Source organism: Hyaena hyaena, unplaced genomic scaffold (assembly GCF_003009895.1).
Source record: "Hyaena hyaena isolate Hyena2069 unplaced genomic scaffold, ASM300989v1 scaffold_475, whole genome shotgun sequence".
NCBI classification, from domain to species: Eukaryota; Metazoa; Chordata; class Mammalia; order Carnivora; family Hyaenidae; genus Hyaena; species Hyaena hyaena.
Window position 1 is genome coordinate 977585 of NW_024081109.1, and position 24671 is coordinate 1002255.

At 41.1% G+C, this 24671-nt stretch overlaps 1 protein-coding gene across 6 annotated transcripts in view; it reads right to left on the minus strand.

Moving 5' to 3' along the window:
- RB1CC1 (RB1 inducible coiled-coil 1) overlaps positions 1-24671 on the minus strand; it is an 88837-nt gene that overhangs the window by 26579 nt on the left and 37587 nt on the right. For 5 of the 6 annotated variants that reach the window (XM_039254264.1, XM_039254265.1, XM_039254262.1 and 2 more), the window contains 8 exons: positions 23923-24093; positions 16547-16731; positions 16189-16375; positions 16023-16104; positions 15671-15732; positions 13304-13407; positions 12733-12859; positions 10740-12640 (listed from right to left, as the gene is read on the minus strand). In XM_039254264.1, coding sequence (XP_039110195.1) covers positions 10740-12640; positions 12733-12859; positions 13304-13407; positions 15671-15732; positions 16023-16104; positions 16189-16375; positions 16547-16731; positions 23923-24093 — 2819 coding nt within the window. Of the gene's footprint in view, positions 1-5891; positions 6032-10739; positions 12641-12732; positions 12860-13303; positions 13408-15670; positions 15733-16022; positions 16105-16188; positions 16376-16546; positions 16732-23922; positions 24094-24671 lie in introns of those variants that run through there. The other variant, XM_039254267.1, reaches the window with a different exon arrangement.

Below are 24671 nucleotides of genomic sequence, written 5' to 3' on the forward strand. Positions count from 1 at the left end.
GCCTGGGTGGCTTAGTCGGTTAAGCGTCCGACTTTCGCTTAGGTCATGATCTCGCGGTTCGTGGGTTCGAGCCCCACGTCGGGCTCTGTGCTGACTGCCAGCTCAGAGCCTGGAGCCTGTTTCAGTCTGTGACTCCCTCTCTCTCTGACCCTCCCCTGCTCACGCTGTCTCTCTCTCTCTCCTAGAAATAAATAAAAAACATTAAAAAAAAAAAACCATGATGATTCTGATACCACCTCACACCTGCCAGAATGGCTAAAATTAACACAAGAAACAATAGGTGTGGGCAAGGATGTGGAGAAAGGGAACCTCTTGCACTGCTGGTGGGAATGTAAACTGGTATGGCCACTCTGAAGAGCAGTGTGGAGGTTCCTCAAAAAACTGAAAACAGAACTACCATAGGATCCAGCAATTGCACTATCAAGTATTTACCCAAAGGATCCGAAAATACAGATGAAGGGGCACATGCACCCCAATATGTATAGCAGCATTATCAACAATAGCCAAACTATGGACAGAACCCTGTCCATTGACTGATGAATAAAAAAGATGTGGGGGGTGTGTGTGTGTAGGTGTATACTCCACACAATGGCATTTTAGTCATCAAAAAGAATGAAATCTTGCCATTTGCAGTGAAGTGGATGAAGCTAAAATGTATTATGCTAGGTGAATTATGTCAATCAAAGACAAATACCATGTAATTTCACTCACATGTAAAATTTAAGAAACATAACAAATGAACACATAGGAGGTTGGGGGTGACTCTAAATGAGAGAGAACAAACTGAGTTGATGGGGGGGTGGGGGATGGGGAGTTTGGCCAGATGGGTGATTGGTACTAAGGACACGTGGGATGAGCACTGGGTGTTGCATGGGAGTGACGAATCGCTGAATTCTACTTCCGAAACCAATACTGCACTGTGTATTAACTAAAATTTAAATATATAAAAAAACATGCAGTAAATACATACTAGACTGTCATGATGCTTGAATTATCTCCTATCAGTAAGTATATCAGATTTGGGGCCAGTAAACTATTATTGTTTATCCTGAGCTTTTTAAACTTTTTTTTTTGTTAAAAGGAGATTAAAATGATAAAACAGAAACGTACCTCCTGTACTCAGTTCTAGACTGACGACTCCCTGGAGGAATGGCTATGAACGGTGCAGTAGGGAAGTTTGCCAACATATGCAAACACACCACACACACACACACACACACACACACACACAACACACACTCTTTGCACTCTGTGTACATAGGTGTATGAGAAAGGCTTTTCCCCTTAAAAATAATGTAAGCTATTGATTTTTCCCAAGGAAAAGATGTATCTTGATTTTGCATTTCCTTAATACCACGTAGCCTGACAAGCTATTTACATATCAGCCGTCTGTATTTCTTCATGGCTCTGGCTATGTGTATCCCGTGAGCACTGCTCTAACAGCCTGCCTGGTCCTTGTGGGCTGGTGGGGGCTCCAGGGGTTCACAGGCTCTGTGAACACGCCTAGACCCTGCGGACGCTTCTCCCACGCACTGGCTCTCTCCATGCCGCTTCTGGCCCACGTGCGGCCAACCAAGTGGTGGAGAGCCAGGAGGCGCATTGGACGGCATCCTCATCTCAGCATCATTTCTTCTCAAGTTTCCTTTCTTTTCTAAGTTTATTGATTTTGTGAGGGACGGAGGGCCAGGGAGGGGAAGGGAGAGGGAGGGGGAAAGAGAGAGCCAATGAGCGAGCAGGGGAGAGGCAGGGAGAGAATCCCAAGCAGGCTCTGTGCTGTTAGCACAGAGCCCAACATGACGATCAATCTCACAGACCATGAGATCCTGACCTGCGCCTATATTGAGAGGCGGGTGCTTTTCCAGACTGAGTCACCCAAAAGCCCTTCCTTATTTTTTTCAAGTGTTTCTTCTGTGTTGACCGAGAAGCCTAGAAGGACACTGTCGAGAAACCCTTCCCAGGAAGTTCTGAGTTCAAGTTTGCCAATGATAGACAAGAGAGTCTGTCAATCTCTAGAGGTGGCTATGGCTAGATATGTGGGCTACGTAAGGTCCCTAATGGGCTTCCACGTGAAATACCTGCACTGGTGTCCCACTAGACAACTGGTATATAAGTCTCCCAGTAACTATAGCCATTTCCTTTCCTTTTTAAAAAAATGCTTATTTAGTTTTGAGAGGAAAAGAGAGGACCTAGCAGACTCTGTGCAGTCAGTGCAGAGTCGATGTGGGGCTCCATCCCAGAACCAAGATCAAGAGTCTGATGCTTAACCGACTGAGCCATGGTGACCCTGTAGCAATTCCCTGATTAGCCACCCACTTTGGTGCTTCTGACGGCTTTGAACCTATAGATTTCCAGGTTTTTGGCAGCAACCCTCTTACCCCATCCCCAAATTCACAGAAGTTCTCATTTTAATATTAAACCCTTTAATCCTGGAGTATTTAAGAGATTCTGTTCTCTAAACTCAATTCTAACAGATACAAATACGATCCTTGGGAGGGAAAAGCATAAAGACAGGAATCTGGAATGGATTCTCTGATCTGCTTCAATCTGAAGGCACTCATGACCTCACTGCCCATGGAAAATGGAACTCTCAGAGATCAGGCATGACCACAGATACCCAGAGCTGCCTGGGTCAGGTGGCTAAAGGCTCTGGAGACGCCACAGTGTCCCCCGCAAATCCCACCCAGTCTTCTCTGCCAGCAGCGGCCTCTGCCCACAGATTAGTGTCACCTCGCCTGAGGGTCCCATCTCCACAAGTTGGTCCTTCTCAACCAGCTCCCCTAATTGTTAATTACTTCCAGACCCAACTCTACTTTCCAATCCGCAGATCCCAGGGGAGTTGAAAACCTAACCACGGAGGAATCGCAACTGCAAAGTTTTCCTTTTATTTTGGTAGCAATATAGGAAATATATATGGGAATACATCCAAAAAGAGTTTGAACAAGAAAGGTAAACATTATGATAACTTAGGCCAAAATTATCTGGATGGGTACAATCATCAGACTTTGCATTCAATGTTAACAATTGGCTGGACTGCTTCCTGAAACCCAGACCTAATGGCCAACATTTACCAGAAAAGGCAAGGCCACAGCAAGCTATTCTAGACTACAGGCAGGCAGGTGCCAGTGGGTAGGCCTGTTTGTGTGACTGAAGTTCTCCTGGGGCATAGCCGCACCCACACCCATTCATTTACATGGTCTCACTTCTCTCTTGCTAGGTGAGTAGCACGGATGGAAACCTTGTCAAAGGTTTACAATGCTGCCATTTACACAGTTTACCAGCCCATCCCCGTATCAAAGGTTCACGAAGTGCGATCCACAGAACGTTGGGTTGACTAGAACACTTTCAAGGGGTTAGTAAGATTGAAACTATTTCCACAATAATACTAAAATGATCAGTCTCTTATATTTTGTTGACATCTGCAGATGGTAAGATCGCGGACACCTTAACATAAAGGCAATCTTGCCAATCCGTACTTTTAGTCGTCGTTTCCTTTATACCAAGGCACTCAAAGTGAAAAAGAAAAAGGCAGGTGTATTTTGGAATATCCATAATGTGGTAAAAATTGTACTACTGCATCCTGGCCACCAAGCATGTGCTGTTCAGTGTTCAGTGAGACAACATGAGCACATATACAGCACCACTGCCACTTCTGGAAGTACTTTCTGTGTCCGTCTCACAGAAAAGTACCTGTGTAATCGTTCTGGCGGTGTGCTGAATTACCTGCTTTTCTCATGCTATACTATTTCTATTTGAAAAATAACGATCTTTGGTTATTTGAGTTTTTCAACAGACATTTTTTCAAAAAGGACCAACATGAGTGTGTTAATTCAATGAACAATTGACGGACTTGGTTACCTATGGTAAAATGTGATTCTTTAAAAACAAATTAAAATTTTATAAAACTTGGGGCACTTGCCTGGCTCTGTTGGTAGAAGATGTAACTCTTAATCTCAGGATCATGAGTTCGAGCCCCATGCTAAACAAAGAGATTACTTAAAACAAAACCAAACAAAAAACCTCCAAATCCTAGAAAACCCGCACCTGCCACTATGAGTTTGAGAGCTTCTCAGTACCTAAGATCTTTTTCATAAAATTGGCAGGTATGTTAACGTCTGATTTTTCTGTCGATACAATATGTCAGTAATTACAAGACCTGTTTAACTCAGTGAGCCAGTGTTTTTCAAACAACCAATTCGTTGTGCTACAAAATCATGCATGAGTACAATATCCAAAGTTTAAGACAGAGAACTCGACAGATATTAGCATATAACAGTAGGAAAACAATCCAGTTGACAGTTTCATATCCCACACTGAAACTAATGTTTAAGAAACCATTGTTTGTTGGGTTTTTATTTAGTATCAAAGAAATATCCACAAAGTATCAGAAAAAGCTATTGAAAGATTCCTCTTTTCCAGTTACATGTAAGTGAAAGGCTGAATCTTGATCATCCATCGATCAGAAGACATTGCAACAGATTGGACGCAGAAAACAGGAGACTCCATCAAGCCAAACATTAAAGAGGTCTGCGAACATACAACGACAGTGGCGCTCTTCTCACTAGTTTTCATTTTAGAAAATGGTTTTTAAGGAACAAATTCCGTCTTGAGGAGGACATCCAAAGAATGATGGTGACAGGCACAGTGGAAGAGACTTATTATTTATACCCGGGGAGGGTTCACAGAATACACCCTTCACCAAAGCTTTAGGAAATTCGACTTGGAAAAGCTCTGTAGTGGTGCTCTGCTGGACAGGGAAGGCAGAAGGAGAGGAAGCCACGGAAAATCAATGAACTTAATGGGAATGACAAGACTCTGCAGTGGTGGAGGCCAATTAGGGGCACTTAACCAGAGACACCATGTGGTGCTGTCACAGGCAGCAATGCCAGGGCGGCAATTAGAAGGTCTGCCCTGCAAAAACTCTTTGGCGCTGGCTGTCCCCAGGGCTATAACACAATGGGATGACAAATGATTATTAAAAATTTTTTTAAAAACCTGTTTTTTAAAAACTCAGTATCAATTGCTCAGAGAGCTAATTTAAATAAAGAGAATCACCACCCCTCACCCAATCCCAAGACCTGAGTCAGTCACAAAGTACAATGCCAACATTTTATAACACGGTCTCTTTTATAGTCTTAAGTATAGGGACCTGTGCCCACTTCTCAGGCTGAGTGTGTACTCTAATTAACCAACTTTTGAAGGAGTAATGAATACTGGCTCTGAGGGGACTCCAAAGTCACGGTGGTCCACCAGGAGAGCCAGATGACAAATGGTGTTTGGACTCAGTGGGTCCCTCACCAGAGGTAAGTGATACACCCTTACATCCAGAATTTTTGGTGGAACAGACATAAAGGCAGCTGTTGGAGATTTCCTGTTGGCTCCCTTACTTATGGAATGGAGAACTATTATGGTCAAAGCCAAGTAAAATCTCTAGAACTGCCTCACTTCACATGATATAAGGGAAATTTCTATCACATTGTTATTCAACTTAAGTATGTGTCCTGTAGAAAATATACAAAAACAATGGATTCCCATATATTTAATCAGGTACCAACTCCAAGAAAACAAATTATTTCACATCTGACTTCTCTGCTGTGGTTAATCAACAAGGCCACTACCACCAGACATGGGGCTACAGACTCCGTGATTTCTCCCCTCCCTTCATAGCTCTAAGTATATAGCAGAGCTGACACACTCACTGTAAAAGGACGAGTAAACATTTTAGCCAGATGATCTGTCATGCCTACTCAACTATGCCAAAAGCAACCACAGGCAACAAACAGGTAACGGGGTGGGTATCTGTGTATTCCAGCATAGCTCTGTTTACAAAAACAAGTGGTAAGCTGGAGTCCCGGAGTCCAGTGCGTCAACCGCAGTACACAGACTCAACCCAGAGTCCATCAGATTTCACCTACGGTAACAGCAATACACTTCCAATGTCTTATCGTCTCTGGGTTACACCAATTCTCTAGTCCTCTGTTAAAACCAGGTTGGCAGGGATACCAGTCTTCTCGCGATTCCTCAAGATATCACACTAATCCGAGAGGTGGGGAGAAAGAAAAAAGAAAAAGGTCACACCAATATAATATGTCCACAACATTTATGCTCCTTGGGTCAGGGGAGTAGGAAGCCACAAGTAGCTGAGCTCCCAGGGCCGGACACGGGCATGCCAGTGGAGGGGCAATCAAGCCCATCAAACTCCAGTTGCTCGTCAGCATGGCGTCATTTCTAAGTGTCTGGTGGTCTGATCACATGATATATCCCCTCTATGGTGAAGGGACACGCTGCCACTGGGGAAGCATCTCTGAATTTTGGAGGCAAGATAATATAGTACATCTGGGTGTGCCACTGACTCGTTTATGAAACTGCTTGTGAGGCTCCCTGTTCTGCAAAAGGCCCAGAGGGACATGCACGTTGCTCTGTCCCTTGAGCGGGATTTCTCAGAAGATGCCTGACGTGTCTGAAGCAGAAATGAATACAGGATAGAGCCTTTGGCAAGTCCCAGAGGAGAATCACAGTGGAGACTCTGAAGTGGAGAATTCTGAAGCGCATAACCATTTTCCCGTTGTAAGGTAACTGTGGCTTGCTACACTGGGTCTGTAGACTTTGGAAGATTGACCATGGTCCCCCAAGCTACTGTGTGACCTGGGCTGCCCATCATAAAGTGAAAACTGTCTGAGCCATCACACCATAAGGCTGGGTATACACAGCAATCTTCTATCACAGGACAGATGTGGCATACCTGAGCCCCAACGAAATGCAGGCTCAGATTCCCAAGGTGCCTTCTCCTGCCACACTGCCTCCTTCCTCTTCATCACCACTCTGACATTCACTATGAGCGAAAAAAATTGGCAGGCCTGGGTTCATCATGATTCTGCAAAATATACTGACATGATTCGAGGTACGCAGCCCCGCTGAGGAGTGGCTCTCAAGAGCAGTAGTGAAGGGAACGTTCCCAGTGGCAGTATGTCAGGCAGCGTACTGAAGTTACTTAGGAGGAGAAATGGTCAGGGGTCTAGAGTTATAGTGATTCATGGGGACTGGTCAAAGGCTCAGCTGCATAGTGAGGGACATGGGAGAAACTAGATTGAAATCTGGTGGCAAGATTTCTGGAAAAGAAATAGAGATCCAAGTCTTAAATGTGCAGGACACCTAAGTATGAGCACTTGTAAGTTCTGAGTATATTATGTCCCACTGTGAGGAACCTCTTAATTCTCAGATGGGCAAGGTGAACATTCTGTATCAATCAGTCCTATTCAGAAGGTTCACAGGCAACTCTCCACAGAGGCAGGAAGCGGGGTTACATACAGGCTCAGCAGCAGGGGTTTCCACCCATCTAGTAACGAGTGGTGAGCCCGCGATACAGAAGTGCTCATCTGGGACACCACCCAGCCACCTGATGGCAGGCTGATTACACTGATCACTTCTGTCATATAAAGGATGGTAATCCGTCTTCACCAGGAACAGTTTATTATTCTCCAAACAGAATTATCATTCGTGCCCACAATGTATCTGAACATACAAAAAGACTTATTCACTGCTGTAATATTCTAGTAGAACTGCTTCTGAACAACGAATTCCGTTTTACAGGGAAACATTTGTAGCCAAGGCCTACAGCCCATGGAAGTCACTTATCTTACCGCGTAAGGATGCCAATCCTTAAAGCCGCGGGATTGAGACAACTGTGGATCACTGCATTGAAACCTCAGTCACAGTAGCAGATGGGTGACACTCTGAATGGTTAGGGGTGAAGGATGCAGGACACCTGAACCCAATACTACACTTTGTGAGATGAATTCTCCCACAGTTAATAGACACTGGTTGGAGAACCAATGATGAAAACTAGAATAACTGCTATTTCAATGAGCCAATAACAAAAGTTTTCCTTCCATCCTACAACTTTGGACTATGCCAATTTAGTTCCCCCTGAAAGAATTCCTTTACCAAGAGACAGAACCAGGGTCCCATTGAACTGGAAGCTGAAACTGCCACATGGATACCCAGGGCTCATCACAGCGCAGAGTCAATGCACAAAGGAAGAAGCTGTCCTGTGTACTGATATGACCGAATTTATCAATGGAAAACACTTGCTCCTACACCGTAAGGGCAGAGGAAGATGCCTGGAAGTCAGAAGCTTCTCCAGGGGGTCTCTTGGCACTGCTGTGTCCATGGACAAATAGTCAGAGGAGAAACTACATCAAGTGTGTTACAGGAGGAATCGTTAATGGCTGTCTCGTCCGGCCAACACGTAAAATCAGCTGAGGTAACATCTGAGGTAAAAACTAGAGTGAGTGATACAAGGAAGCTCTAAGTGCCTACCAGAGTTGCAAGACTAGTTACAGAAACAAAGACTATACAGTAATTAAACCTCTACATAGAGATCAATTTTTTTTATCCGTATCCCCTTCTCTCATTATGTTAGTATGTAGTACTTGTTGACAATTGCAGTTAACCCTGTACTTCAGGATTTAGCCTACAGAATATCAAAGAGAGATTGTGTCTGTGCAGACAGAGACATGGACAGAGCTCTAGGGTGGCTGTAATGACAGAATTCGAGTCTTGTGTATTGAAGAGGGTGAGGATATCTGAGGTAATGTGAGAGACATAAGCTGAATCACGTCCAACAGAAACATGACATTTTAAGTGTCTTTATTTGGAATTCACGGTGGGTAGAGCCAGGAAGGACCCCTGAGTTGGAAATGGGGTGTATATATACAGAGCTGCACTGTCATCACCTGCACCTACTCTCACTCCTCTTCTAGAATCTAATCTGTACTGTGCTGCAGAGATGTTATATTTCCCAGAATCCCCCTCTAACTGCAAGTTTGCCAATGAAAAGAATTTAGGAAAAAAACTACAAATAAACCAAAAGAAGGAAATTAATGAATTAAAAAAGGAAGAAGTCCTTGAAAACACTTGAAATTTGCAAAAAATCTTTCTCTGGAAATCCAAGATGCTAGTCTAGTTTATTATTTTTTCCCTATTTTTAAAAAAAGTTTATTTACTTTGAGAGAGAGCATACACGCACCAGACATGGAAAGCAGAAAGCAGTCCAGGCTCGCTCTGCCCGAGGCGGGGGTGCCCAAGACGGAGCTCCGCGCAAGCCTCCTGGCAATTAATGGAAAGCTGCCAGCCTGAGCCCCATCGCCGGCGCTACAAGGAAGTTCCAGTTGCCACGGCAGCTTTCCAGTGAGCCATGAGTGACTAGCAGCTTTGGTGGGTACTTTAGCATCTGCTTTCCTGATATTTCACCCAGAGCTTTCCTGCTTCTCAGTAGTCACTTGCTTGACCTTGACCCTCTGACTCTGTAAACATTCGTGCCAGCCCTAATTCCTGGACAAAACCCTCCACAGCCCCCAGAATCCACAGTGTTTCTGTTTTCGAGACAGAAAGGGAAGCTTAACTGTAGATCAAGATATGAATATTACACGGCAGAAAGTCAATCACAAGAGACTGGAAAAGTGATTAGGCAAGAAACAGGTTAAAATATATCAGGGATACAAACCTATAAATACATTCACTTGGAAGAATTAATGATAGAGCTCATCGATGATGCTCCAGAAATTCTTTATTAGGCCATAAAACCCCTCAATGGAATTTAAGGAGCAGAAATAACTGAAGACTATTTTCTCTGATCAAAAGGTGGTAACACCAGACAGTAACAATATTAAAAATGCAAACAACCCACCACAATCCGGGTATAAAACCTGAATTTTAAAAAGTTATCCTTTGAACCACAGAGGGAATAACTGAACTTTCATTATCAAGAAAATAACGATGAAACTATTAAGCCCCAATTTAGAACTTAGCATTTACTAAGCCATGCTCAAGAGGAAGGTGTTATCTTTCATATACACACAGTTTTTTATATTGTTTATTTATTTTTTTAGAGAGAGAGCAAGAGAGCATGAGTGAGCAGGGGGAGGGGCAAAGAGAGAGGTGAGAGAATCCCAGGCAGGTTCCACACTGCCAGTGAAGAGCCTGATGCAGGGCTCAGTCCCACGAACGGGGGGCTTGATCCCACAAACCACAAGATCACGACCTGAGCCGAAATCAAGAGTCGGGATGCTTAACCAGCTGAGCCACCCACGTGCCCCATACGTACACAATTTAAAATGAATGAAAAAAAGCAATTTTCAACTGGAAGAAAGCAGGGGAAAAAAACTTCAAATAAACCAAAGGAATTTAATAAGATAAAAAAGGAAGAAGTCCTTGAAAACACTTGCAATTTGCTTAAAAAAAAAAAAAATCATTCTCTGGAAATTCAAAATGCTAATCCACTTTATTATTTTTTCCTATTTTTTTAAAGAGTTTATTTATTTTGAGAGACAGTGCACACGCACACATGTGCTCGTGCGAGAGGGGCACAGAGAATGAGTGAGCAAGAATCCCAAGCAGGCTCTGCATTGTGAGCAAGGAGTCCTGCACAGGGCTCGATCTCATAACTCGTAGGATCATGCCCTGAGCCAAAATCAAGAGTCGGATGCTTCACCGACTGAGCCACCCAGGGGCCCCATCAAGATACTAATATGTTTTAAGAAGCCACTAATGGGTGTATACAGTGTTAGTTTTTAAATGTTTCTAAGAAACACTGGGTATAAAGGATTTTACTATGGAAAAATATCTGTTACTATATTTACCCAAGATAAGTAAACATATCAAGGTACTGAGATTATACATGACACTAAAATTTGAATCACCAATGTATTAATTTTCTAATTATAGCCTAAAGTAATTCTTACCTTTTTGCTATTTGATTCTCAAGATGTTTAACTTTTTCTAATAACTCTTTCTCAACAGCTTCTCTCTCCGCCTTAAACTCTGCGAGGGCAGTCTGAATAGCTTCTTCTTTCTCACAATTAAGCTTCTGAATTAACTGTTCCCTGTCCTGTTCCTGGATCTGGACAAGTTTCTCTTTGTCTTTCTCAAGTTTCTGGATAATCGCTTCATACTTCTCTTCCTGTTGGTTGAGTTTTTCATCTTTTTGCTTCTCAAGAGCACTCAAGTCTGCGTCCAACTTACTCTGTAGTTCCGTGATTTCTTCTTTCAGGTGTTTTTCCATTTCAAATGCTTGGTTGTGCAATGATGTGACTTTGTTTAGTTCAGCTTTGAGCAGGTCGGATTCCTCTTCGTGTCTGCTAATTAACTCGGAAATGCACTGATCTTTTTCAATTGTCATTAAAGTTCTCAGCTCTGCCAAGCCCACCTGATAGCTTTCATTATTATCCTGAATCTTTTGGTTTAGTTTACTTATCTCTGTTCTCAAGTTTTCGGTCTCTTGTTCGAGAAGAGATTTCAAGGTCTCCTTCTGCTGGGCTCTGCTTTCCTCCAGCAAAATTTTTATTTCATCGGTTTCCGCCTCCTTCAGTGCAAGTTCGACCTCTAACTTACATCTCATGTCGGACAAATCAGAAACTCTGAGTTTTAACTCCTGGAGCTGCTGCTCTTTTTCCTGGATCGCCGCGACGTGAGACTCCTGCATCTGGTCGATTCGTTGCTGATTTTCCTTTTTCAGTTTCTCCAAGGACACTCGGTGGTCCGTCTCCGCCTTCTCAAACTCCTGCGTGTGCCTGTCGTGCAGCGTGTCCTCCAGCTCCTTCAGGTGGCTCTGCTCTAAACACTGCAGCTCCGTCCGCAGCAGCTGCAGCCTCTCATCGTTCTCCTCATGCAGCTTCTTGAGGTCTTCCAGCACCACCTCCCGCGACTGCTTCAGCTCCTTGATTTCACAGTTCTGGGTATGCATGAGATTCTCCATCTCCAACAACTTCTGATCCTTTTCATTTTGCAGGCAGATGACGGCTTCTTTTTCATGTTGCACCAAAGCAAATTCGTTGTCTTTGTTTTGTAAGACCTCCTCGAGGCGGGCCAAGTCTCCGGTCAGCTTCTTAATTTTGTTCTCATTTTCTTCACTCTCCTTTCTTAGTGCCCCAAGTTTGTCCTCGTATTCGCTCTGGAGAGACTGCAGTTCTTTTTCGTGTTTTTCATTTAGTGTTAATTCCAGAGAATACCTTACCTTTTCAATAATGCTTCTTATTTCTAATGCTGTACATTTTAAAGAATTTGAGAAGTCACACTGTTCCTTCTGCACAAATGTTCTCAAGTGGCAAAGGTCTTCCTTGACGGCCTGTACACTGAGATGGGAGTCCCGGGCAGCGCCTCGGCATCTTTCCAACTGGACGTTTAGGGAGGCGCGACCTCCCAGCTCCTCCTTCCCGCACACGTTTGTATCCTGCATCCGTCTACTGTCTATCGCATTGATAACTGATGAATACAGTGATTCCACCATCATTTCTGGACTCTGAGGGTCACTTATAGGATTAGGAGAGGACAGATTTTCTTCTATTACAAACTCATTGACAGCAGACATAAAATCAGATTCGGGACTTTCTGCTAAGGAATCCAAGTCCAATGAAACTTGATGAATAGTCTGTTCTATGTTTGGATGAGGAATAGTCTCAAAATCAAAGGTATGGGCATCAATGCTGTCCGGAGATAATTCTTCTAAGGGACACACTGCAGGACACAAGGGATCCTGAACAGCAAGCGGGGGAGGAGTTCTTGGTGAGGTAGTAGTTGCAATTCCTGTTGCACTTTCGGTCCGTGGTGAGGAAGCCGACTGCGGGGACACCTGACTCACGGAAGCCTGGAAAAGAGAGGGACAGGCTTACAAAAGAGCGACAGCAACACAAACGTGCAATGCCAATGACTCAAACCACGGGTAGGAACTTAATTTGCCTTCTGTTCGCTCAGTAGATCTGTAATGGTCTGTGACATCTCATCCACACTTTGTGCTGCTTTCACCAAGTTGTGCAGAGCAAGTACGTGCTGGTGCAGAGGGTCAAAGTCACAAAGTAAGGGGACCCTGAAAACGAATGCAACTAAATTAGAGTTCTGACTAGGCAACGACAAGACAGATACCTACCTGCAGGTATTTTAAACTGTGTTGAAAATAACTACAGTTTTAACATCCTCTTTCAATCAATATCAGCAATAGCTTCAGACAGCTGAGGCATAATCATTAAAGTGGTGAATTAGAAATCCCCCACAGTATACAGAAAGTCAGAGGAATTACTGGAAAAAAATTAACTGCAGATACGGCATTAATTTCCTTCTGCTTTATCTTCATTTTCTGATCATTTACACTGCACGTTCCCTAGAAATTTCCTGAAGCAGGATAGGAAAGCCAGTCTATCATATTTCTATATTCTGGCAAATGCTACAGTGACTAGTGCTACTTCCCACAGCTCCAAAATAAGGAAAACGTTTTAAGGTGATAACTAAAGTTAAAAATACTCATGACATTTACCTGAGGAATGGCTGGACTTCTGAAGGACAAAATGATTGCAGAAACTGTAAATCTTTTAATGAAATATCTGGGAGTTCACAGTCAAACTTCCGAGGCTTCTGTGTCTATACAAAACAAAAATTTCCCAAAAACATACAGGACAAATTTATAAATGCTTTTTTACTGTAATTAATTCCAGTATAACAAAGAAGCAAAAGTGCTACAGAATCACCTACTGACATTTAAGGAGTAGAATAAAACAAAATAAAAGTAAAGCACTACTCGATACAATGTGGTATATACTTTTTTCTGAGTCTTAAATAACTGGGAACCATAAGCTGTTGATGATTAACTAACAGGACTCTTCCTTTCTCTCTTGTCAGATTTTTAAAAATGGGATAGTAGCCTGTCAACATTTTTATTTTCTTTTACAGTTTAATGTCAAGTTGGTCTGCATATAACAAGTGCCCTCCTCCCTGCCCATCACCCCTTTCCCCCTCTCCTCCACCCCCGTCAACCCTCAGTTCTCAGCATTTAAGAGTCTCTTATGGTTTGTCTCCCTCCCTCTCCTTAACCATTTTCCCACAATAGCCAGATGGAAAAAGCCTAAATGTCCATCAACTGACGAGTAGCCTATCAACATTAAAGGAACTCATTTGCTTCCCTAGCACACAGGCTACTCCCGAATTTTTCCTTGACTTATATAGCCTGACCACGAAGATCTCTCTAGCCCTCGCCCTATTTCTATTCCTATCTCTTATTACCAAGCCTTGTTTAAATATTGTAAAAAGCTTTTCCTATGTAACACTGCCTTTCCTTGCCTTTTACTTGATCTTTTTTCCATTACATATTCAAAAATACAAACTCTTACTCAATTTCAGCTTCTTTAAAAGCAAATTATACTTATATCATTTCTTTATAATATTGACAAAAAATACAACTTTTTAAGTTTATTTACTTTGAGAGAGACAGAGACAGCGTGAGTAGGGAGGGGCAGAGAGAGAAGAGGACAGAATCCCAAGTGGGCTCCACACTGTCGGGATGAGGCCGGATGTGGGGCTGGGACACCGGTAACTGTGGTATCGTGCCCTGAACGGAAACCAAGAGTCCGACACTTAGCTGACTGAGCCACCCAGGCGCCCCAAGAAATACAACTGTTAAAGCAACTCCAATTGTTGGATTCATTACCTAAACAGATTCAGAAATGTCAAGTCAGTCTTCATTAAACAGTGGTCCTACAGAAAAGAGTACAGGAAGCCCTATTACATCGCTCAGTTAGATATTCAAAATTACAGAGTTAAAGCCCTAAGAAATCCTGCAGTACAGAACCATGTTTAATAGCTAGGCAGGGCAACTGGGAACCAACAAAATACCTACAGCATCTCCCAAACTTCTGACCTGTGGAATCCTTTTATTCCCATGAAATAAAATGAATGATCCTCAGTAATCCTGGTTTAAAACCACTATCGTATTTTTCATGCTTACAATGAAGACCACCTGACTGTAAAGAAATGAATAATGGGGTGGATGGGGTGGTGGTAGTAATGGTGGTAAAGAGAATGTAAAGGGAGAGGGCAGAAGGGGCCGGGAGGGAAAGAGAAAGGAGCAGGGGAGAGGTAAAGAGGAGGGGAAACGACAAGGACAAAATAATATCTGTTCCTACCATTTGACCGCTTAACAGTATAGTATGGCTGGGGCGCCTGGGTGGCTCAGTCAGTTAAGTGTCTGACTTCGGCTCAGGTCATGATATCGCAGTTCGAGGGTTCAAGCCCCATACTGGGCTCTATGCTAACAGCTAGCTCAGAGCCTGGAGCCTATTTCAGATTCTGTATCTTCCTCTCTCTCTGACTCTCCCCTGCTCACACTGTCTCTCTCTCTCAGAAATAAAAACATTAAAAAAATTTTTTTAAAGAAAACAAAACCAAAACAAAACAGTATAGTATGGCTTATCCTCCTGTGTTAGGAAAACTCATGATCGAAAGCTATGAACATATCTTAAAGTTACATGAGAACTGGCTCTTAAAGCCAGAAACATTTAATGTTGATAGAAAAACAATTCTACATCTTCCTGAAAAATCTCCCTCCTTCTGAAATAAAGGTTTGAACACTTAGAAAATTCAGTCACGGTTAGAAAACACACACAGAAGGGGCACCTGGATGGCTCAGTCAGTTAATCGTCTGACTTCAGCTCAGGTCATGAACTCACAGTTCCTGGATTCGAGCCCATGTTGGGCTCTGGCCTGACAGCTCAGAGCCTAGAGCCTGCTAGAATTCTGTGTCTCCTCTCTCTCTCTGCCCCTCCCCTGCTCACGCTCATGCTCTCCCCCTCTCACAAAAATAAGTGAACATTAAGAAATAAATTAAAAAGAAAAAGAAGAGAATACATACACAAAAAGACGGGGGCCAGGAGTCCAGTCCCTTAAACAGACGATTTCTCAAAAAGGACCTCCCTGTGTGAAGAAATGAACAATATAGCTATTTTATAATTTTGGGGGGGAGGAGGAGGGGGAACCTCTGGTTTTTAAAAAAACAAATGGGCAATTCTTCATATTTGAATTTTAACCATGGATTCAAATCTACAGACCTTAAAAGCAATGTTTCCCCAGAGTTCAATAATAATTAACGCTATTAATACTAGTATATAATGTAGCACATACGTTCTACATAATACATTCATATCTACAAAATAGAAACTGCGTTTTTCGTTAAAAATAAATTTAGTAGTGAAGAGAACACTTACTAAATAATTTCCCAAAGGATTCCCTTTTTGACTTTTCAGCTTCATATAATCGCTTTCCGTCCTTGACTAAAGCACCAGCCCACTAAGAGGAGGAAAGCTCAGGTTAATGTCACACACCAACTCGTTAAGGCTCATACACAATGAAAACAGAATTCAATTTCCATACCTCCCTGTAGTGTTTTATGAACATTTTTCTCCTTACAACCTCAACAACAGCTAAGCAGTACATCTGAGGCACTGTACTAAGAGCTTCAACAATTTTGACTCTTTCTAACAGTTCTATTACGAGGCGGAGCAAAGCTTGCAATTTCTCTCCATCTTGATCCGCATGAAGCATTACAAAGCAACACCACCTATAGAATGAAATTGAGACACACAAACTCTATAAAAATGAACTAATCCCAAGTTAATCAACCAGTCAAATATTTCAATATAATGATAAGAGACAAATACTCCATTACTTGGTAGAAATTTTAAGAAACCAATGCTAAACATCATAAGTTAGATGTGACAGAATGACTTACTTCAGTCTGACGTGTAGGTTATTTGCTAGTTCCTGTTTCGCAGTGGTACACTTCTGTTTAATATCCAGCAGCTTTCTGTGATTTTGCAACATAATCATCAACTGATTTGCATGACTTAGGCACAAATCAGGTAACACAGATGCATCCTTCAAGTTTTCAGCTCTCATCTGATTAGCTAAAAATCCCTTTGAGAGAAAATATTGAAAAGGATACTAACTTTCTTTCATGAAAGATACATACATTCATTTAAAAGGAAAATCTTTGTTAAACATGAACTGTTCTATTTTTAAACACGATTTCTTTTAAAGTTCTTTACGCTGGGGGAGAGGGAGAGAGAGAGAGAGAGAGAGGGAGAGAGAGAGCGAGCGAGCAAGCACATGCCCACACGGGAGTGGCAGAGAGAGAGAGAGAGGAAACCCAAGGCAGGCTCTGTGCTGACAGCATTGGACTCACAGACATGAGATCACGACAAGAGCCAAAATCAGGAGTTGGACGCTTAACCAATGCAGCCACCTGGGGAACCTTAAACGAGATTTTAAAATCCACTTTCCACTTTCCTGAATGTAGGTGTGTTCATAAAAAGAGACTGTTTTTAAGAACTCTCTGCTCATCTAATTCAATTCCATTTTTATTCTAGGGGATAAAAAAAAAAGAAAGAAACCCACTGGGAAGAGAGAGTGATTTGTCCAAGGACATGCTTAGTCAATTACAACTAGAGCTTATGTGTCTAGACTCCTACTACACCATGGATCAAAGCATGACATTACACAAAACACGGTCACTGATGGTAAGCCATGAAATAACTGACTTAACCTAACCAATGATATTCAGTAGTATTTTGTACATTTCACCAAATGAGTAACAATCAATTGACTGCGCTTTTTATTGAAAAGTCGTTCCTCTCTCAGTATTTCTGGACTATATTTTGATTCCCCTACATATATATGATATACATATATATATCAGTGCTCATATCATTACAATAACTTAAATGTGTAATTTTTATAATACAATTTCTTTGGTTAAAAAATTAACATTTTCTTACATTTTTTTCTTAGCTATCCTCACTCAGTTGTTTTCATAGGTAAACTATGCATCATTTTGTTAAGCAAGGATTGTGTTTAGGCCATAAGTTTAGACAGATGTGCCACATATAATATAAGGTAGCTGTGGGCGCGTGGGTGGTTCGGTAGGTTACATGTCTGACTCTTGATTTTGGCTCAGGTCATGATCTCATGGTTCATGGGTTCAAGTGCTTAGCCTTCTTTTGATCCTGTGTCCCAATCTCTCTCAAAACAAAAAATGATAATAAATATTTAAGAAATGATAAGGTAGTTGTGTGTACAAAACTTTAACAAAATCCTAACAGCAAGTATTTTTATTGTATTTATAGGTTCTTTTTCCAACTCTGCTAACTAGACAGTTAATGTGCGATAGAAGTTTCAGGATATGCATGAGCATCTGACTGCCATGCGTGCTCCTATAAATAATCCTAAGAAAACATGACTGCCGACAGTACATCTTCCAACTTTTTGGTAGTTCTCTCTCTCCTTTCTGTTTCATGTCTTCCTAAACTTCAAGAAAATATCTGAATTTAAGTGATGTGCATTACAGTCAAAATGGTTTAGGGGCGCCTGGGTGTCTCAGTCGCTTAAGTGTCTGACTTCGGCTCAGGTCATGAACTCACAGTTCACGGGTTCAAGCCCCGCATCAGGCTCTGTGATGACAGCTAGCTCAGAGCCTGGAGCCTGTCTCTGGATTCTGTATCTCTCTCTGTCTGACCCTCCCCTGCTCGTGCTGTCTCTGACTCTCAAAAATAAATAAAAAATGGGCACCTGAGTGGCTTAGTCGGTTGGGCATCCGACTTCAGCTCAGGTCATGACCTCACAGCTTGTGGGTTCCAGCCCCACATCAGGCTCTATGCTGATAGCTCATAGCCTGGAGCCTGCTTCAGATTCTATATTTCCCTCTCTCTCTGACCCTGCCCTGCTCATCCTCTCTCTGTCTCTCAGAAATAAATAAAACATTAAAAATTTTTTAAATAAATGAAAAGACATAAAAAAAATTTAAGTCAAAATGGTTTAATATCTGAAAGCAAGACAATTTCACAGTAATTTTATACAGTACCTCCCTTTCAATATGCTGTATGCTCAACTGTGGCAATAGTTTTTCTGAATTTAAAAATAAATTACTGTTTTCATCAATTGTGTTAAATTAAAATCTTAGTAAGTTTTCAACTGCTTTTTACTGAACCCAAGTAAAATATACCATCAATCCCCCAAATCAAATGCTAGGTCATCAATAAAGAATTTCCTGACACCAGGGGCACATACATGCAAATGGTGCCAAAAGAAAAAATGTGAATCTGTTTTCAATAAAATAGATTTGTTTAACCATCCTTAGCGTAACATTAAGACTAAGTAGAAATATCCTTCACGAGGCACAAGCTTCGTAAAATAAGTCAGAGGAATGTAATATCCAGCATAGGGAATATAGTCGCCAACACTGTCCTAATGTCGTATGATGACAGAGGACGATTACAGTTGATCACGGTGAACACTAAGGAAGGTACATAACTGTCCAGTCACTATGTTGTAGACCTAAAACTAATAGAACATTGTAGGTCAACTACACTTCAATAAAAGAAGGTAAATAAAGAATAATCTCTGATGTCATTCAGTATTAATTTTTTATGTGTAAATAAGGACTGATAGCCACATGATGCATATATACATTTAAAAAAAATTACATAGCTGAGTGAAGATAGAAAGCAGAACTTAAACTGTATCATACTTCTGAATTTCACTAGATTATCTAATAAGAATTAAGTAATCATGACAATACTCTAAAGAAATGTCACTACTTGCTGGTTTACTACAGTACTTACGACTGCCCTCAAGGACATATTCTGTGGGCTTTTGGTTTAGGAAGAAGATTCCTTCTTATTTATTTTTAAGAGGAGGACAGAGAGTGTGAACAGGGAAGGGGCAGAGACAGAGGGAGACAAAGAGTCCCGCGCAGGCTCCCTGCTGTCACCATGTAGAGCCTGACACAGGGCTCAAATTCACAAAATCATGAGATCATGACCTGACCGAAATCAAGTCAGGTGGTTAACCCACTGAACCACCAGGGAACCGCCCTTGTTATTTTCCTTAGTTTGCTGACAATACTTAAGGATGAGAAGATGGCTAAAGAAATACTACTCACTGAAATGATTTTCAGGGCTCCAATGTTAACATATCTTCACAGACCTGGGGAAGTTTCTCTATCAGACCAGGTAGAAGGTCTATAACATCACCAGCAGTGTGGTTTTAAAGACATGACTCCATTAAAGCTTCATGAACTGGTCTTTGTCATTTAAAATACAAAGGCAATAAATCTTCTATTATTTCTTTTCCTTTCTCTTTAAGAGTGGCTGGTTAGAAGATTTAATTGCTATGTAGATAGAATGAACTACACAAAACTGTGTTTACACAAGATGTAAAATCAATTCATCAAAACAACCTGAATTTATCTACTTTCACCAACCACATTCTAAAGAAAATACCGATAAGCAAAGAAAATATCTGCAATGGGGAAAACAAGACTAGCTGTCACAAAACTGACAAATGAGACATCTGTAAATAAAATATGAGAGATTCCAGACCAGACAGATTGAAGAGAACTCTCTAACATTTCACAAACTTAAGGATCTACTACTCCAAATTCTCATTCTAGAGGTACTGACAGTGGCAAGTCCCTGTGAATAGGACAAAACGAAAAGACAGACTGGAGTCCTGCAGGCTTGGACCTCATATTCTTAAAGAAGAAAGTGCTTTTTAAAAAACACACACAATCTCTTAAACATAATCATGACATAGGCTAAGAACAACATGCGAAGAGAAAATAAATCAGATCAAGACTGCAGTCAGAGATGGCTTGTCTGTGGAAGTGATGGCTCAGTGGGAGAAACCTCTGCCTCTATGAATCCGTGCCAGTCAAATACATAAAAATACAGGGGTGAAAAGTTGCTCCAACGGCACATATCACGCGACCTCAGCAGAGCACTCCCAGTCTCTCAGGAGCGCACTAAGAATTATCTTTTCAAAGCCAATTTCTCAACGAACCATTCACTCAAGCAGGCCCAGCTAACATCCATCTATCTTAGGGTCTTGATTTGCACCTATTTTACAGTTTTGTTCTGCATATGTAACACATTTATGTTAAAAAGTATGTAGGAACATCAAAATATTTCATGGAGAAATAAGTAAATGAGAATTTAATTGCCTCTCAATGTCAAAAAGGACTATAATGCTTCTGGTATCAAAATTAAAAAAAAATCTTTTTAAAGTAGCAGTTTTATCGCTAGTTAGGATTAAATATTCTAAAAGCTAAATTCTATGAGCCACTTCAGCTTAAAATATTAGCAAAAGCTGCAGATGAACTGGGGGACAGAAGATGGTTGGTTGGACAGGGTACTTCTATGATCACAGGACACCAAAAATTAGTTTTCAAATTTTCACAGGACACGTCTACTAAATTTTATTTCAGTTTGGGTTCAAGAAAGTTTAAGGGTCAGGTCTGGAAAGCAAACAAAAAACGATCAAATCTAAAGAAAATCTGCATTAAAACAATTTTTTTTTAATGTTTATTTATTGAGAGAGAGAGAGACAGAGTATGAGCAGGGGAGGGGCAGAGAGAAGGGAAAAACAGAATCCAAAGCAGGCTCCAGGCTCTGAGCTGTTGGCACAAAGCCCAATGTAGGGCTTGAACCCATGAACCGTGGGATCATGACCTGAGCCGAAGTCAGACACTTAACTGACAGAGACACTCAGGCGCCTCTCCTTCTGCTTTAAAGAAAATAAAAAATCACTATTAGCACTTCAGCACAGCCAACTATACTTCCAGAAAAATTACATTCCTTGTAGGACACAAGTCCATTCGCTGAATCCAATGCAGATCTGAGAATAACTATCAGCCACAAATTAAAAAAAATATATATATATATATAAATATATATATATAAAACCATTCATTGTAGCTGCCTGATTGTAGAAGCAGTATTACACACACACACACACACACACACACACACACACACGAGAATCAAAGGAACAAAAGAAGAGAGGAAACAGATAATCTAAAAAAACTAGAAGTCCTGGCTTATTCAATCAGAGAAACAGGAATAAAGGAATGTGGAAATTTAAAAAATTTTTTAATGTTTATTTATTTTTAAGAGACAGAGAAAGGAGAGGGACAGAGGATCCAAAATGGGTACTGTGCTCATAGGAGAACTCACAAACTGTGAGATCATGACCTGAGCCAAAGTCAGATACTTAACTGATTAAGCCACCCATGCACCCCGAAAAATGTGGAGATTTTAAAGGAATGAGTTCATAAAATTAAATATGAAAAAAGGACCAATCCATTTGACTACAGAATTTAAAACTTTCTGTACAACAACTTTAAGTTTATTGATTTTTGAGAAATAGAGACAGAGCATGAGTGGGGGAGACACAAGATCCGAAGCAGGCTACAAGCTCTGAGCTGTCAGCACAGAGCCCCGACACAGGGCTCGAACTCACAAACCTCGAGATCCTAATCTGAGCTGAAGTGGGACACTCAACTGACTGAGCCACCCAGGAACCCCTAAAAACAAATATTCAGTAATTGCATTAAAAAATGAATGAGGAGCGCCTGGGTGGCTCAGTCTGTTAAGTGTCCAACACTTGACTTTGGTTCAGGTCATGATATTACAGCTCATGGGTTCGAGCTCCATGTCGGGCTCTGCGCTGACAGTGTGGAGCCTGTTTAGGGTTTTCTCTCTCCCTCTATATCTGCCCCTCCCATGACTGTGCTGTCTGTCTCTCTCAAAATAAATAACCATGAAAAAAAATTTTTAAGAACTGTTAAACACTAAAAATAAATAAATAAATGGACTAAATGTTCCAAATAAGAAATTTCTCAACTTACTTTGAGGCCACTGTAACCCTGATGCCACTGTTACCCTGATGCCCAAATACATACCAAATGAAAAATACATACAGGGGAGCCTGGGAGGCTCAATCAGTTAAGTGGCTGACTTTTGATTTTGGCTCAGGTCATGAACTCACAGTTCCTAAGATCGTGCCCTAGCCAGGCTCTGCACAGATAGCATGGAGCCTACTTGGGATTCTCTCCCCACTCCCTTGTGCACATTCTTGTGCTCTCTCAAAATAAATAAATAATTAAGAAGGCAATAATAATACATACACACAAGTGAATATAATTCAATTAACCAAAATGTTAAACTTAAAAAAGACAACATATTATGTTGAGTTTATTCCAAGAATCCAAAGATCGTTCAAGATTAGAGGTTGACTATTAACTTTAATTCGATAAAAGGTTTCTACTAGGACATAGAGAAAAAAATAAACTAGTAGAAATATTATAATTGTGAAAGAGCACTTTCTATAGATCAGAAATTAAACAAGGACACCATGACCATATTCTACTCAGCAGTGTACTAGTGTTCTAGGTCAGCGTAAATACACAAGATAAAGTGATTCAATTCAGAAGGTGGCTGGGTCCACAGTCAAATGAAAAAAGAAGAGAGTCTGGGAATTAGATGAATTCGATTAAGAAACTATAAAAATGCAATTCAGTATTTTAAGCTTTATTTAAAAAGAATAAGTCAAGGAGATATACATTTTATCCACCTACCACATACTGTGTATACGGCCATGGAGGTGAAGTCAAACATCTGTACCCATCAAAATGACTGTTACGTTCTAAAGTAAGAACACATTTGGAGGGAAAATACGGGCAGAGGAAAGTTAAACTAGAAGTGTGTGTTAGAACCCAGATTAGACAACTGAACTCTTTTGCCGTCTACCAGAGTCCTCTGGAGGGTGGGTCACTGGGGAGACAGAAGATGTCTGCCACTCTCCCATCACTTTACCCTAAATTGACAACAAAATTCTTAGAACACTGCATTAAATCAGACCTAAGAGCCTAGGTGTTAGTAACCCGCAAGATTTCCTATTTTCCTCCTGCACTTTTACAAATCCTATTTACTCTTTTTTAGTTCTTTGAGCAGGGGCAGGAGGCACTCCAAACGTTTAGTGCAAGGGCTGCTTTCTCATGTTCTTTCCACGTACGTTTTCCCCAGCCGCGCACAGCATTTTCACAGTTTACCTTTCAGTTACTGTCTTATCTAAAGTGCTCTCGGCTCACTTGATTTTCTCAAACCTGGACATTAAGAACAGGCATCTGTCTTACTACATGGAAATGACACACCTGCAGTACCAACAGTGAAGACAGAGGTGAAATGGGTGTATACCAAATCGATAGTGCAGATAAAATACCAGCAGAGAAACTACACACTGCTTTTCCCGAGAGAAGTCTGAAGTGAGCACCTGAGCGAGTTCCTTCTGTTCGTTCACCAGTCGGCTGCAGCTAGCGATCATCTGGTCCAGGGCATAGAGCCGGTCTTCAAGTCCTTTAATGGCTTTCATGTTCTGATTATCAAGTTTGGCAATAGTTTGCCGGCATTCTGCTATAAATGGTCGAATAATCCTTGGATCGAGCTAAACGACAACAGAAGGTATGAATGAAGTTTTCAGCCAAGAGTTTAAGATACATTTCTCATTATTTTGATACACAGCTTCTGAGGAAAAAAAAATTGGAAAATCCAGAAAAGTAACTGCATGGGGAATCAAAGTTATACTTTCACAAAACTGAGAGCAAGATAATTATGTCAATAAAAAATTACTGATTATATTGGGATATATAATTAGGTATATAGTTCCAGGGATTCTACCTTCCAATCAATGCCACCATTTAACCAATCCTCATATCACCCAGAAAATGCTATTTTCATGATCTTATAAAATAAAAGAGTTAAAACACATTCTTTGGTCATTATCTGTCTTAAAAGTCCAATTTCCCTCAAAATATATCAATACCTTCAAACTTAATTCCCTCCTAGAGCTATCTTATTTTCTGTCTTTATCTCCTAAAATCTGCTTGATCAACCCAACTTTCCTAGTCTTCAATGTCTACTGTTCCTTGGCTTTACTTTCACAATTTTTCTGGAATTCATGGAACTTAAAAGATTTCTCTCCACACTGTTCCCCTTCCCTTGAAAGAATACACTGGCAGGTTT